We start from the raw sequence: 15,572 nt of genomic DNA on the forward strand, positions 1-15,572 counted from the left end.
TTGGTTGTGCGAAGACAATATCTTTGTACAGTTGAACTTAGGCTTGTAGTGGAATTGCTTTACTGTCAGTTGGGGGTTATTTTAGTGTTCTATTTATAGTGTAGTGTTACATTTTAATTAAGTGTAGAGTTATTTGTAGTTTAACGTGTATAGTGAAGTTTCTACGCTGTGATTTCCTAAGTGTCATTAAGCAATACAAAGACTGGGTCGATGTATGGCTGAGATTTGGGAAAGCGTCTGTGTTTGATTTTATAGGAAGTGATTCTTGTAAAGTTAAGCCCAGATCATAGTAATTAAAGGAAATTTCACTTGTCGGTTTATTTATGTGATTTTACAAAGAGTTGTGTTAGTAAAATTGAATTTAGTTTTTTGTGGGGTTATTTTGCTATTTTACTAAGCCAGGTCATTGCTTGGGCAGACAGTTTGCCCGACTAAGCGCTTCTTACCTAACGGTGCCAAAAAGGAGCGATTAGGAGTCTTTTGTTCCAAGTCTGAGGAGGCTTGGCGTCTTTTTTATACTTACAAAAGGCGAACATTCCTCCCTGGTCTCAAGGTCCAGCTGCTAGATGGAAGTGAGGACTTTCGCGATTGAAGAAAGACATTAGGAGTAATCCTTGCTCACTGAAGTCAGCAGTAATTGAGGCTAGGTCTTGTATTATATATATTTATTTACTCGGTGCTCTGGGTCACGATGGTGCTGGTTGCTGGGGAATTTCAGTTGTGATTGATCCATACCTAAACGACAAAGTTTTGATCGCAGCTGGGTCTCCTCAAGTGACTGGTGTTGGTGTGTCCTAGAATACTGGATATATACACAGATAGGGCGGTCTACTCTCTGCTACCTAGTCTGCGGACGCAGAGGGGGGGATCAGAACACAAGCCTATAGGTTGCCTATCTCAGCTTCGCTGGCTGAACTGTACAGTTCTAGTAGGGATACACTTGTGCATATTCTGAACTCAAGATCTATGGTAAGTGATGATCTGTGGTTCAGATATGCTAGAGTAGGGAAATAGATAGGATTAGGGTAACGTCACACACTATTTCTATGAAATTAGGGTTGTTTTACGATTGGTCTTGAAGTATAATTGATAGGCGTGTATTTCTATGGATTAAATGGACTTTAAATGTGGTGTTTACTATCTTAAAATATGTGGTAAACTGGTAATTCATAAAATCTTTTAATACTTAATTTATCTGAGTGTAATTAATAATTGTGGTAGCAATTTCTGATCTCTCGGTGTAGCTGCGGAACGCTAAGTGTTGCTAACTGGTTATTCAAGGTAAATTCTATCAAATTGGCTAGGGAAACAAACTGTCTTTGGAATAAAAGGATTGTTTGTTATAGGGTCCAGTGGCATGCGAGCGCCGTCCACTGATGGAAAGTCAAAAGCTTAAAAAAGTTAGTAGACTTACTTAGTTCTCATAAAAGTTAGCGACTACTCGGTGTTTCGTTGAAACATTAGAAGGATCGAGAAGTTATGGTCTATTAGCAGTATTGGGGAAAGGGGGTTTAGCTAGGGAAGTACAAACAAAACAAAAGGGGGGTTAGTTCGTAGATAGATAGCCCTTCAGGCTTACTTGCTTAGGATCCTGATAAAGTGGTTTGGTCAGGTCAGGGGTCCCATACCGTATCGCAAGCCCTTGCCCAAGCCGGGACCACTAATAAGGCGTAGCGGATGATTACAAAAATATTTTAAATATTCATTTTCTAAGTGCTGCAATAAACTAGTTCAAAAACCAAAATATTTACATTACATCATTATTCTTATTATAACTTCCTATTCCTGTAACGTTTTAAATTATATTATGCTCTGACAACAGGTTATTTATATTTACAAACTAAAAAATAACTAGAGTTCAAAATATAGTCGTTACTCATTAAAGGATCTGGGTTATCGCGGTTCACATCGAAGGATTCTACATACTCGCACTAGACGATGATGAAGGCCAAATTTACGGGGTATATTTAAAGGGAGGTTATCCATACTGTTGGTTAGTCAAGTAAGTAAGTAAATAAGTAAGGTGAGCGGCGGTTTAGTTACACAGTGGCCAAAATCATATTTTCCCCAAAATATTTTTGCGTGTTTTTGTTTTTAGGGTTCCGTACCAAAAAGGTACAACAGGAACCCTTATGGTGCGACTCTGTCCGTCTGTCTGTCCGTCTGTCACATTGTTAAATATCTCGAGAATGACTTATGCTATCGATATGAAATTTGGAATAGTTATAAACATTGTGAACCTCTACAAGTTGAAAGATTTTTTTTTAATTAATTAATATAAATGATAGAAAATGGCCAAAATTAAAGGGGGGCAAACTGAAAATTTCAAGTAACTAGGTCAAGTGGGGTATCGTTAGAAAGAGCTCAAACTGTACATATCAAAACTATTTTTTATAATTTTTTTGTTTTGGAAAAAAACATTTTTTTGAAGGAAAATGTAAAAAAAATACCGTCCCCCCCCCCCTTCCGAAGGGGGGGCGGACTTCCCCATCATCTCCGAAGTTTACCAACATAAATTTATGAAATTTTCACCAAACATGGCTATTATAATGAACATTACAGGAAAAATAAAATAGTACACGTATCTTGAAAACTTTTTTTTTAATTTATAAAAAACCTTTCAGATTTACATTTTCAATTTCAACACCCTTGCGGGTGTTTATTGTACGTGTATTTTTTAACAAAATAACAATGAAATTACCTGCTTTCAAATAGAGGAAAAATGGTTAAAATCGGTTCACGCAATAAACAATTATTCCATAAAAATCATCCGCCATACTAGCTCGCGCGCATTAGTTTACTCAATTTGCCGATAGATGTCGCTGTACGTTGAACGCTCATTTCCTACGTTGAACGCTAATTTTCTGAATTCGAACGACGTGAGATTCGAAAATCGGCCCCCTGGACGTGTCTGGGCTCATTCTTCTCAGAATCACGAGCTGATTCGATCCCGACGATAAAAAAATGTGTCCTAATTTCACGATTTTAGTATGAACTAGTATTGGAAACTCGAATTTTGTATAGAATATTTGGGACACATTTTTTTGTCGTCGGGATTGAATCAGCTCGTGATTTTGAGAAGAATGAGCCCAAACACGTCCAGATCTGGTGAAATTCGATATTTTCGAGATTTATTTTGGAAAACGCCCTGCTAATTATATTCTTTGCGTAATCTTACCCAGGCTACCTAGGCTAATTAAGTCTGAATAAGTAATATATACTCCAGTACCTTAAGAACAGTAGTTGCGACAAAACGAAATTTGCATAAACGTCTGACCGATTTGCGCAGTTTGCTTTCACTCAGATGTTTATTCCAGTGGTGATAAAATTGATAAATACAGGTTGTCCAGCGACAGATTATTGACAATAAATTACAAGCTTATTTTGACTTGTAATTTTTTTTTCCCCTCACTAGCTCGGAAACACGTGTTTTGTCCTTTAATACCAGCGGGTAAAAACGCATTTTATCCACTAGTTGGTAAAGTAATTTGAACTTGAATAAAGTCAAATTAACTGCTTTAAAATTGATAAAAGTAGGTGAATCTAGTAATAAAGATGTGGAACCTGTGGAACTACTGGAAGCAGTGATAAACGCATTTTTTGCGTTGTAGTTTCCTCGCTACAGTGAGGGGAAAAGTTTTGTGTTACACTCGGGTGCAATAGTACATTACATCAGAGGCCGGGAAAATGAGGATTTCCGGCCAAGTGGGTATATACGGCCGAGCGAGCGTGCGAGCGAGGCCGGATAGAGATATGAGGCCGGAAATCCGTTTTCACGCCGAGGCATGTATAGTGCTTTTCTCAAACATACAATGAAATAAAAAAAATGCTCTAAAGGACAATATCGTCCCATTAATGCAAATACCGACTAAGTGACTTTTTGACGAAATCGAGTTTTTAGCACCTATAGAATAAGGTTTTCAAGGGCTACAATATGTTAAAACCCATGTGTTGATACGACGCTGCATTCAAAAGATAGCTTTCGCATAAAGTTACTTAATAGTCAATTTGTTGCATTATAAACTGCCAGAATGTGATATGAATATTTAATATAAACTTTTATGCTTTATCCGCCAAGTAGAACCTTTTAATGGTGTATAGTGTTTTTTTGCATTTTAACATTTTGTTAAAGTAGCCATCTTATGTTCTACAAAAAAGTTTAATGTGTACATATTTGATTTTTGCAAATAAAACTATCAACAAAATTCTTTATTTTAAGTCAGGCTAAATACACCAAATGTCTTTAAGATGTTTTTCCAGAAGATGTTTGTTTACAAACATCAGCAATGTCATTCTACCAAAAAGTTGTATAGGGACTATAATTGGTTTTGCATGTGATGTGACAAAGGAAAGGATAACGGTCTATTACTGCAAATATCGACTATGTGTAGATAGGCGATTTTGAGATAATGCGGTTTTAAAGTTTGAAGGTACGTTTTATATAAAAACATGAAGAAATGAACGTTATGTGTATGGCATTTTAAAACCTATATTTTTTTGTTTACTACTTTGTCGTATATATATTCAGAATGTATTTAGTTGGCGATCAAATACGATTTAATGAAACAGTCGAATACCTACTTAGTTGGTTTTTCCTGTAGAAATAAATGTTTGCATATTTCTCTTCTTTATACATATAAACCATTGTTTGTCTTAAATTAAGCTTCGTTTTTCATATGATGTTCTCGTGATTAGCAAAAAGTGCGTTGAGAACCTCCTCCTTTTTTTGAAATCGATTAAAAATACAATAACACAAACGGTTTAAGCTGAAGGAATCGAATTTAGTGTAATTTTATGTTTCATAACTTCGATGACCGTTACTAATTATAGTGTTATATTTAAATCAAATCTTTTTTGCCACTTCACCGACTGGTAAAGGCTCTCTTAGTTCTTCGAAAACGGACGAGAGAGTTGCATTTTATCCACAAAATCTTGTGGATTGCATTAGTGCAAAGTTATTTCATACTAATTTTAATTTGGTAACCTAAGCTGGTTGGCAAATAACCTGAAATATCCCGGGTAATAATTGTAAGTTAGCCAGTAAGCTAATATAGTCAGTAGTTTTTAAGAATATAGTACGCTCGAAATAGGCAACTGTTGATAGGTACTGTATTTCCTGTATATCATACCATCTTATGTACTCAGTTAATTATGAATAAACTTTACTTTACTTTACTTACTGGTATACCTACGGTACGAGTAGACTTCAGATGTCACAACTGTGTACCACTTCACCAACTGCAGTATTAACGTCGTGGCTTGCGTGGGCGACGGTCGCGCGATGGTCGCGCGACGGCGATGCGATGCATACGAAATCAAACCTTATCGATATGGAAGTAGACGATGCGATGAGACGCGACGGCGACGGTCGCGCGTAGTCGCCCACGCAAGACACGGCGTAAGTGATTAAAACCACCCATGGTACTCTTTAGGTATGAAATCTCTGTCACAAAGGCTGCATAAAGCCTTGAGGACACTTAAAAGGTGGAGTCGAGCAGCGTCGAATTGAGCCCTGCATACATTTATAATGAACGATGAATCCGATTCGACGCGTCGCTAATGGACGTAGTTTCATAAGAAATGCAGAAGGCGAATTAATGAGATTCGACTCGGCGAGCTTAGTGGGCACCAGGCTTAAGTCATGTCGAGATCTAGATTTAGCACAAGGCAAGGAAATCAACGCCACAAATTGAACTCCAGTTCAATAGAACCACCTCAAACCTCTTAACGTATCATACCATATATCTATCTTGGTCTAAAGCTCGATAAACAACTAGCTATCTCTGCGTTCAAGAAAATGGACTTACGCAGACTTTTTGACAAAGGTATCATAATTAAATAGTACCATGAGTGCTTCCAATCACTTAATACCTAGTTAGTCTAGCATTGTCAGCCGTGATACGGATGTGTTTGTATCGAATTCCACCAGCGATGAAGATGTTTTTTAATAACTTTTTATCACTCTTGCGCAGTAAGTGTGCAATCGCACGCAGGCGTATTAGAAGTAAAAGAAAAAACTTTTGTTTAAAGTGTTTAAATTTGTATTTTGGACTACCATAAATACTTTTTTATCTTTTTATTGCAAGTGTGATGAAAAACACTGCGTGTAACTGGGGGCGTAGGAATATTGCAAACATGATTGCTTTAAATCGCCCCAGAAACCTATGTAATTACCGTTACACATTACTTTTTCTTACTTATTACCTCATCTACGCCTACATTTTAGTGACTTTGGCGTAAATGATTACTACAAAACTTTAAATAAACTATTACTTCAGGTTATTGAGCGTACAAAAACTATTTACCTATATTAAATGTAACAGTGTAGATAGTGAAATTTTGGACATAAATTATGGCGGACTTCAGATTGCCGCGACAGTGAACTAGTATGTAGTAAGTACCTATGCATATTATGCTATTACCCAAAAACGCATTAACCGATTTGTAAAATTCTTTTTGTTATTTCAAGAGAATGCTATTGTGTTACTTCTTGTTAAATTTTACTGAAATCGGTTAAAGTATTTTGTGAAAAATCTCCTAAAACCGATTGAAGAGGATTTTTTCAAAAAATTTTTTTTTGAGAATAACCCTTCAAAACCTCAAATAAAGTATTATTAATGGTTAGTAATGTTAAAAAACTTTTTGTTACAAATGTACCACTTTAATTAACAATGATAAGTGAAGTTTTGTAACATAAAATTAGAGCAGCTATATTTCCTGCAGCTAAAACCGCCTATGTCATTGAGAATATTTAATATATTTTGAAATAAGTTCAAAACTTTTGTATATTTTTTCTTTTTTTGCAAATCATAAGTAAAGTGTATGAAAAGCAAAGCTTAATCAAAGGGAAACACTGCTTTATATGTATTAATAAGAGAAATATACAAATTTTTATTTCTACAGGAAAAACCAACTAAGTTTGCTACTATTTTTTTTAAATCGTAGTTTTATCGGCAATCAAATACAGCCTGGATATTTTTTACGATTAAGTATTAAACAAGACAATACGGGCTGTAGAATGCTGTATACAAATAGTAATTTTTTTCATGTTTTCATATGAAATCGTACCTTCAAACATTAAAATCGCATTATCTCAAAATCACTTTTTTGCACATAGTCGGTATTTGCAGTAATGGGACGATATTTTATAAAAAAAAAGTTACTTTTCAGGCCTAGGCCTAAAAAATAATATGAAATCCCTTTACAGTCCTCTCGAGTTGTTGCGCCCAAAAAGCGATACTTTTCCAGCCCATTTTAAGGAACGTAAAGACAATATTTCATTGCATGTTTGAGAAAATGTATTTTACTTCTCGTGTGTTAAAAAACTCGCAAGTTCAGGATTCTATTCTCGAACCACTCGCTTCGCTTGTGGTTCAACTATATAATCCTTTCACTTGCTCGTTTTTCAATTCCACACTCGGCGTTAAAATACAACTTTGCCCCCTTGTATAACAAATAACTATTTTTTATCAGATAGGAGACAAACGAGCAGACATGATAGTGACCTGATAGTAAGCGATCACCCCGCGAGACCAGAAGGGTTGGAAGGTGCGTTACCAGCCTTTACGGCATTTTGTTTTACGAATACATACCTAATATCTTTTTCTTAGGGTAAAAAATCTTGCAAGCTCCCTTAGTGCGCTTTCACGATCCGATATCGGATGTAGGACCGATATCCTATACATTGAAGACGTCATCTTTGATTTTTGCCTTTGAAATTCTTCCGACATCCGATATCAGATCGGATAATGTGAAAACGCACTTAGACCAACAATTATTTGAGATGGAGGGTTTGGATTGAGTAGTAACAATACCTATAGACCACTGCCAGGCCATTGGTATATGCGAAACATTTTGGCCGAGAAAAATTGGTTGAGTGATAGCATGACATTTTTATAAGACGAAATTGTAATGGCGAATGTACTGAACACCCTGTATCATCATCCTCCTTGCGTTATCCCGGCATTTGCCGGGGCTTATGGGAGCCTGGGGTCCACTTTGACAACTAATCCCAAGATTTTGGCATAGGCACTAGTTTTACGAAAGCGACTGCCATCTGACCTTTCAACCCGAAGGGTAACTAGCTAACTAGGCCTTATTGGAATTAATCCGGTTTCCTCACGAACACCCTGTATATCTGTCTAAAATGCACGGTTTGATTGAGGCAGTAAACACTATGAGATATTATCATTTGGATATTTATCGTGATCGTTTATCTTGTTTTGTTCGAATAACTTGTGTAATATGGATCAAATAGATGCCATATCAGATTTCAGTGTATATTAACAAAATATCTAATTGCTACTCTTATTTATGACAGGGTATTGTGCTCTAATAATTTATGTCATTTGCATTCATTTAAAGTGCTTGTATTGTATAGCTTTTGCCCGCGGCTTCGCTCGCGTTAGAAAGAGACAAAAAGTAGTCTGTGTCACTCTATCCCTTTAACTATCTCCACTGAAAAAATCACGACAATTAGTCGCCCCGTTTTGCCGTAAAGGAAGGACAAACAAACAGACACACACTTTCTCATTGGGGCAAACAGCAATAACTATTGCTTCAGTATGTAAAAAAGAACAGTACCTAATAACTAATAAGAATAAAAACATAAAACTATCCAAACAAATTATTCCCTGTCGTTCCCGGTGCAAAAGTGGTCATGACGCTCGCAGCATTTCCGCGTTGAATTACTATGGACAGCTTTTGCACCAGGAATTGAAAGCTGAGCTTCCCCATTTCTAATATTATATTAGTATGGATTATTGGCCGTTCTACGTACCAGTGTGTCCGGCATTGTCGCCGCCACGTGGTCATTTCTAGCGTTGCACAACATGCACAATTGCACTTTCATAATAATATAATACGCTCGTAAACGCTGCTTTAATGCTTGCCTTATTAATTGTGCCTGTTGTGATTGTTGTTTGAAATATCTACGATTGTTTTCATAAGAGTTTTGAATGATTCACGGTTATTTTCATTAGACTTATATTGACGCCACTACATACCGAGATTGGTAAGAGAAGCCATTGAGATTCACAAATATAAAAATTTCAATCGTGAGGATGGCTTCAAACTATCTAATGTATGGAATCCAGTGATTTGTTTGTGTAAAAAACCGGTGAAGTCAGAATTGAACAAACGTAGTGACACTGTGAGTGTAGTGTGTTTGGACAGACCATCGAGTGTGAACGCGACCAGTGGTAACGCTGAAAGTGAACGCAGCCGACGCGCGCGAAGGAGGGTAGATCGCGCGCTGTCTATACAACTTTAACATCCACCCGCCTTCGTCAGTTTTCCGTGATCATGATGCATGCAACTGCGTCGAAATATCGGGAGCTCGACAAAAATCAAAAAGGTAATCACGGTCTATATCCCGGTCAATATAAGTCTGATTGTTTTCATGTCCGGAATGTAATAGAGAAATAGCTTTGAGTGCTTACTTCATACATGGGTTTGTTAACTTCATTATAATGAAAGTGCGTCGACCGAGCTTCGCTCAGAATTTGAAAACTCTAAAATTCGCGTTTCTCGAGACCTAAGACTAATTGCAAGTAATTGTAAGCTATATCGATTTTTCAGTTTTTTCACCTCCGAAAACCCCACATAACACAGGAAAATCGTTAGATCGGTTTCCGAGATCGCCGGTATATGTAACTATACAAGAATTGCTCGATTTTAAAGGTATAAATTACTTAAATAAATTATTAATAAAAACTATCTTGTTGCTTCTTGGGGCTTTTAGATATTATTATCTTAAAATATTTGATTTACATCGGTGCCGCGTATTTAACAAATAATTAATAGGTAAGAGATACACATAATTATGTGATATTAGTAAATAGGCGTGAATTTTTATCTATATTTATGGAATTAGCCCTCTACTATGACAATACTGCCTTGGGCAGCTGTTCATTTATCTTATCTTATCTTATACTTGGTTCCGTAAAATGCGCATACTTTACTCCCCACTGGGGGTTTGTAATTGTGTTCCACGATTTTTATATAATGTATTTTAACATTTTTAACTATTTCACTATTAGGTAGGTGCCTCTTTTTTTTACTTATTTGAGTGGTCCAGCTGCTGGGCAAATACCTGTGTTTTGTTTAGTAAGTGACTTTAATACCTACCTATTCCATTCTATTGTTGCCTGATTGCTCTTTAGAAATTAGGCAACAATAGAACAGTCAATATAGAATAAGACACCACATGGATATTGGATACCAAGTAACGAGATGTTGTCCAATATCCATGTTGCAACACAAAACAAAGTAATCGCCGTCGGCGCTCAAAAGCTCCATAGATTTCACCATCTATCGACATTATAATAAGCTTTCAATCAGTGCTGGGATGTGTTTCATTCTTTATGTCCCATTCGCCATCAAACTACCAAAGAGAATGGATTATTATAGAGGTTCATTGTTTTAGTAAATTTTGTACTCCGAATACATTTCTTTCATTTTTCGACACAGGATTAAAACTTTTGAAACCTTAGTTGTCAATTTGATCCATATTCTTTCACTGATACGTGTTAAATAAAATCTTTAAATATTAATCATTATCAAAATCTGAACGAGTTAATAACTAAAAGGGTAGTGCAATCTTCATGAGCACATTTTTTTTAGATTTTTCCGATCCAAGTTTTTTTGTGAATAGCAGTGTTTCAAAAGTGGTGGGCAGAGGGTCCCCCATTGATTTCCATCCTTTATTTATGAGTTATCTCCGGCCAGTTGTTGATGTATTTACACGTCCAGGTGATCCCGCCATCTCCGTCTGGGCTTATCAGATCCTCGCCCGTCTTGTGGCACCCATACCGTGGTTATTTCTGCCCATCTCTATAGGTGCACACGGCAGACGCGGCCTTCTCATTTCAGCTTGGCGGTTTTAATCGCAATATCAATTGATTCCCGTTTCAACGGTGCGAGAACGCGCATGTAATTATCGTATTTGTATAGTTTTTTTTAATACCACGTCGGTGGCAAACAGGTATACGGCCCGCCTGATGGAAAGCGGTCACCGTAACCTATGGACGCCTGCAACTCAAGGAGTGTCACATCCACGTTGCCGACCCATTAGAAACTTGTACACTTCTTTTTTGAAGTAAAACTATGGGGATAGTTGTTTTTGTTAGACTTTATTTAGCGCTGGAATGTCTGCCCGGCATTTCGAAGTCCGAACGACATGAACGGAAATTCGAAAAGACCGAACGGCGTGGTAATGGCGGTCTTCGGGATGTCGTCAGGGTTAACGGGGATCTGATTATATGCCTTAACAAGGTCAATGGTTGAAAACACGCGACAGCCTGTGATACTCTGCGCGAAATCCTGGATATGGCGAATAGGATACCTATCAGGTACTGTTCGCGCGTTGAGCATCCTATAATCGCCACAGGGTCTCCAACCATTGTCCTTTTTAGGGGCCAAATGCAAGGGAGAAGCCCAAGGGGACTCGGAGGGTCTGGCTATGCCACTAGCGAGCATAGAAGAAAACTCCTCCTTGGCGATCTTTAATTTGTCAGGAGCCAACCTACGAGGTGAACTGAAAACAGGGGGTCCAGGTGTAGTTCTGATATGGTGAAGTGTGTTGTGTTTTATTGTGCGGTGTATGCCAGATGGGCGAGTGATGTCAGGGTATTCCTGTAGTATAGTGTGATAAACAGACTCACCAGTTACAACTTTGATTGAGGCAATGTCGTCAGACGGTCGGGCAGGCAAACCCGCGGCCGAAAGTAGTGTATTGCCATCTATGAGTCGACGTTCCCTGCAATTTACAAGAAGATTGTAATGTATTAAAAAATCAACACCTATTATCGCCTTTGTCACATCCGCTACAATAAATCGCCAGACAAAGTCACGGCGCAAGCCTATATTAAGCACTAGATGCACGAAACCGTACGTGTTTATCACTGTGCCGTTAGCGGCGCACAAATCATAGTTTGTCGGCTGTCTGCGTTCATTTAATTTGTTACGCGGAAAAACACACAAATCACTACCTGTGTCCACGAGGAATGTGACCTTCGACCTGGAGTCCACGACGAATAAGCGACCTTTACTAGGGCAGCCGCTCGCCGCCATCACCGACTGCCCGATGCGTTTCCCGACTGGTAATCACAAGGCTTGATGCACCTTTTAGCCTGCTCTCCGAACTTGTGATGGTACCAGCAGGTAGAGAACTTCCGATAGCTGGAGTTAGACCTCTTGGACGCCGAACGCTGCCTGGTGTGACTCGATGACCTCTCCCTAGGCCGGGACATTCGACCAACTTTAGCATCCAGCGCCTGCATCCGCCTGCTCAGTTCCGCGATCTGCAGCATCAGGGGATCCGATGACGTGGAGGGTAGCGACGCTGCTGCCACCTGCGGGGCGGGCGCGACAACGTCGTGAAGGCGATCGGCGAGCTCTGCCAAGTCCTCCAGGGATGATTTGAGTTGCGACGCGACAATATCCTGCGTCCGTTGTGGTAGCCGATTAACCCAGATGGAACGAAGAAAGTCCTCAGGTAGCCCAGGTCCCGCCAAGTTCTGAAGATGCCGAAGAAACTGTGAAGGCTTCCTGTCTCCCAGCTCTTCCAGGTTGAGGACCTGCTGGACCTTCCTCTCACGCGACGCAGAAAGTCGTTTAATGAGCTCCGTCTTGAGCTTTTCAAATTTGTTCTCCTCCGGTGGTGACGTAATGATGTCCTCTACCTCCGCCGCATATTTAGGCTCAAGTTGTGCCATGGCGTAATAAAATTTGGTCTCGTCCGTTGTAACACGAGACAACCGAAATTGTCCTTCCAACTGCGCAAACCATAGCGCCGGTTTTTCAGGATAAAACGGGGGAATCTTCACACCAACCCGAAATGACTCAGCCGTTAACGGCTCGGCGCCATTTTGTAACGGTATTTCTTTGTCTTTGTCTTGCTCAGTGCCTTTGCCGTCTGCCATGCTGAGGTGTTTAGCGAGGAGTCACCAATGTGGGATGCGTAGCGATATCTCCCACGGGTTCCACTTACTTGCAGTAGGTATAGCTCCAGGCGTAGAAAGCAAACAAGCAGGATACGTTTTGTAGCTTTATTCTTGAGCACACACATGCGTAAGCGAACAGTTTACAATTACAGAAGGAAAAATGCAAGATAGGCAAGGCAAAGCACTTAAATCTATAAAGCGCGAGCGAGTGCACAAAGGAATGCGATAGGAATGCAACCGAGCAGCGCGGCGGCGTGCGCTGTGCGTCAGAGAGGCAGATAGACTGGTGAGCGCGGCGCGCGGGGGAACATGCGCGGGCGCAGGGCGGCTGGCCGGGAACCGGTCACGCCGCGACGTTATCAGCTGTGTGCAGTCGCTCCGCGCGCTAAACTATCTACTAATAACAAGAATCTGTTTGTCCGCTTCAACATACAAAACACGTGACATAAACATTTTATTTTCCATAATTCATAGTTCAGATTAATTATTTCATAGTAATGAATAAAAGGTTAAAAGGGTAAAATTCATTAAATGCTAATCAACAATTAAAATTAATGTACATAATCGTTAATTGAATAATTAGGATATAAAATAAATTCATTTGACATAATTAAATTCATTGTAAATAAATAAAATTAAAATGATTTGATATAAATAATTAATTTCAATTGATTGATGAATTAAATTATAAAAAGTAAAACTATAAAATGTAAAAGCGTAAAATGTAAAACAATAAAAACATTAAAATTAATAAAATACATAAAATCTGTGGCAGAACGCCCACAATTAACCCCGTCGTTTTTGCGTCTAAGTTTAATGTGCCTGTCTGTCTGTGTGTGCTTGTCTGTCTGTGGCATTGGCATCGGAGCTCGCGAACGTATGGACCGCTTATAAATTTAGTTTTTTTTTGTTTGAAAGCTGAATTAGTCGGGAGTGTTCTTAGCCATGTTTGATGGAAATCGGTCCACTAAGTATTTCGAGGTTTTTCAAAATCATAATTTTGTATTGTGGACATCGTGGTTGTCTTATACAGAGTTATATCTTCGAAACAACTAACATGTTGTAGTGTCCCCGTTGCAAGGCATTATGCAACAGTTGCATAAGACAATGTCGGCGCCGGCGCAAAGCTCTGTTTCACCATGTTTCAACTAAACTTGTGTTATAATGAGCTTTCAATCCTAGCTGGGATGTTTTCCATTAGGTTTGTAGACGTTTTCACAATGGCGTAAGCTTAGATGTTGAAATGGGAACTATCACAGAAATCTATGAGTGGGCATTTTCAGAATTTGGGTCCGCCCAATTAGCGTAAGTTGTTAACAAAAATTAACTCGCTGTCAGTTTTGTGACAATTAAGCATAAAATATGTCTAAAATTGACTTTTTTCACATTCTGAATGTATCTACATTATTGCTTAAAGTTTACGTAATTAACACAAAAACAATATTTTTATTGAAATTTCATACTTAACTATTGTCACAAAACTGACAGTGAGTAAATTTTTGTTAACAACTTACGCTAAGTGGGGGGTCCTAAATTCTGAAATTGCCTTATTTTATGATTTTCAGAAATTAGTAACGCATATTAAGTTGATTTTAGATCTAATAACCCTCAAAATAAATCACATTTGATTTAACTTTCATGGGATTATCCTATATAATATAATCTAGGTATAAAGTATGAAAATCAACGCCATGCAACGATATTGTGCAATTGTTTGTTTCATTGCAAATATATTGACGATATACATTGCTTTATAATTCAATTTAAACCAAAGTATCTTTCATTTGGACTTCTGAACCCCGGCTCTTTGGGTACAAAGCACGACGAGTTTGTCGCTGCTTTAGAACATCACGACGTGGACATCTTGGCCATAAATGAGACCTGGTTGCGGGCGAACGAGGAGGAGCGCGCGCCGGCGCCGCCCGGCTACCGCCTGCGACACGCGCCGCGCGCGACGCCCGCGCAGGGAAGCGCGCGAGCCCGTGGCGGCGGCGTCGGCTTCTATCTTAGGCAGGGTATCGTTGCTCGGCTCATTGCGCACCCGCAGGCACCACTCGTGGAACAGATGTGGCTCGGCCTGACTGTAAATAGCGTTCGAATAGCAGTCGGCACAGCGTATCGACCGCCGTGGCAAAGCGTTGATCTGTTTATTGACGCCATCAGTGAATCCGTCTCCACTCTCGCTAGATTTGATGTTATTATTTTATTGGGAGATTTTAATATCAATCTGTTAAATGCAAACAGTAATGATACAAAAAAACTATGTGATTTTCTTAAGTGTATGAACCTGACCCAATTTACGGACCGGCCGACTCATTTTACTGATCACAGTGAAACCTTAATTGACCTTGTTTGCTCAAATTCGTCTGTCACGGATTTACGCGTCTGTCATATACCGGAACTTAGCAATCACGCGCTGATTACGTTTCATATTTCGGTTAAAAAAGAAAAACAATCTCCTCAATGGATAACATATAGACCGATCACAAACATTGACATTCAAAAGTTTAATGAGCGCGTTGCATCCATCCAATGGGACAACCTTGCTTCGAATGACGTTAACTGTATGGTAGATACGTTTAATGCTACACTTATTCAGTTGTTTGATGAATTTGCCCCAGTCAACAC

The 15,572-nt window shown here is 38.9% G+C and overlaps 2 protein-coding genes across 2 annotated transcripts in view; one reads left to right on the forward strand and one right to left on the reverse strand.

Annotated features, from left to right (window-relative positions):
- The window catches only part of LOC125233322 (sulfated surface glycoprotein 185-like), a 28,736-nt gene extending 17,161 nt beyond the window's left edge, over window positions 1-11,575 (forward strand). The window contains exon 4 of the mRNA XM_048139296.1: window positions 11,415-11,575. Within this exon, the coding sequence (XP_047995253.1) occupies window positions 11,415-11,575 (161 nt within the window). The remainder of the gene's footprint in view (window positions 1-11,414) is intronic.
- A 496-nt stretch (window positions 11,576-12,071) lies between these two features.
- Window positions 12,072-12,923, reverse strand: LOC125233332. The gene has a single exon (XM_048139308.1). It carries the CDS (start codon window positions 12,921-12,923, stop codon window positions 12,072-12,074), a length of 852 nt encoding a protein of 283 aa, XP_047995265.1.
- Between the last annotated feature and the right edge of the window lie 2,649 nt (window positions 12,924-15,572).

The sequence above is a fragment of the Leguminivora glycinivorella genome, chromosome 1, assembly GCF_023078275.1.
Source record: "Leguminivora glycinivorella isolate SPB_JAAS2020 chromosome 1, LegGlyc_1.1, whole genome shotgun sequence".
In the NCBI taxonomy this organism is placed as follows: Eukaryota; Metazoa; Arthropoda; class Insecta; order Lepidoptera; family Tortricidae; genus Leguminivora; species Leguminivora glycinivorella.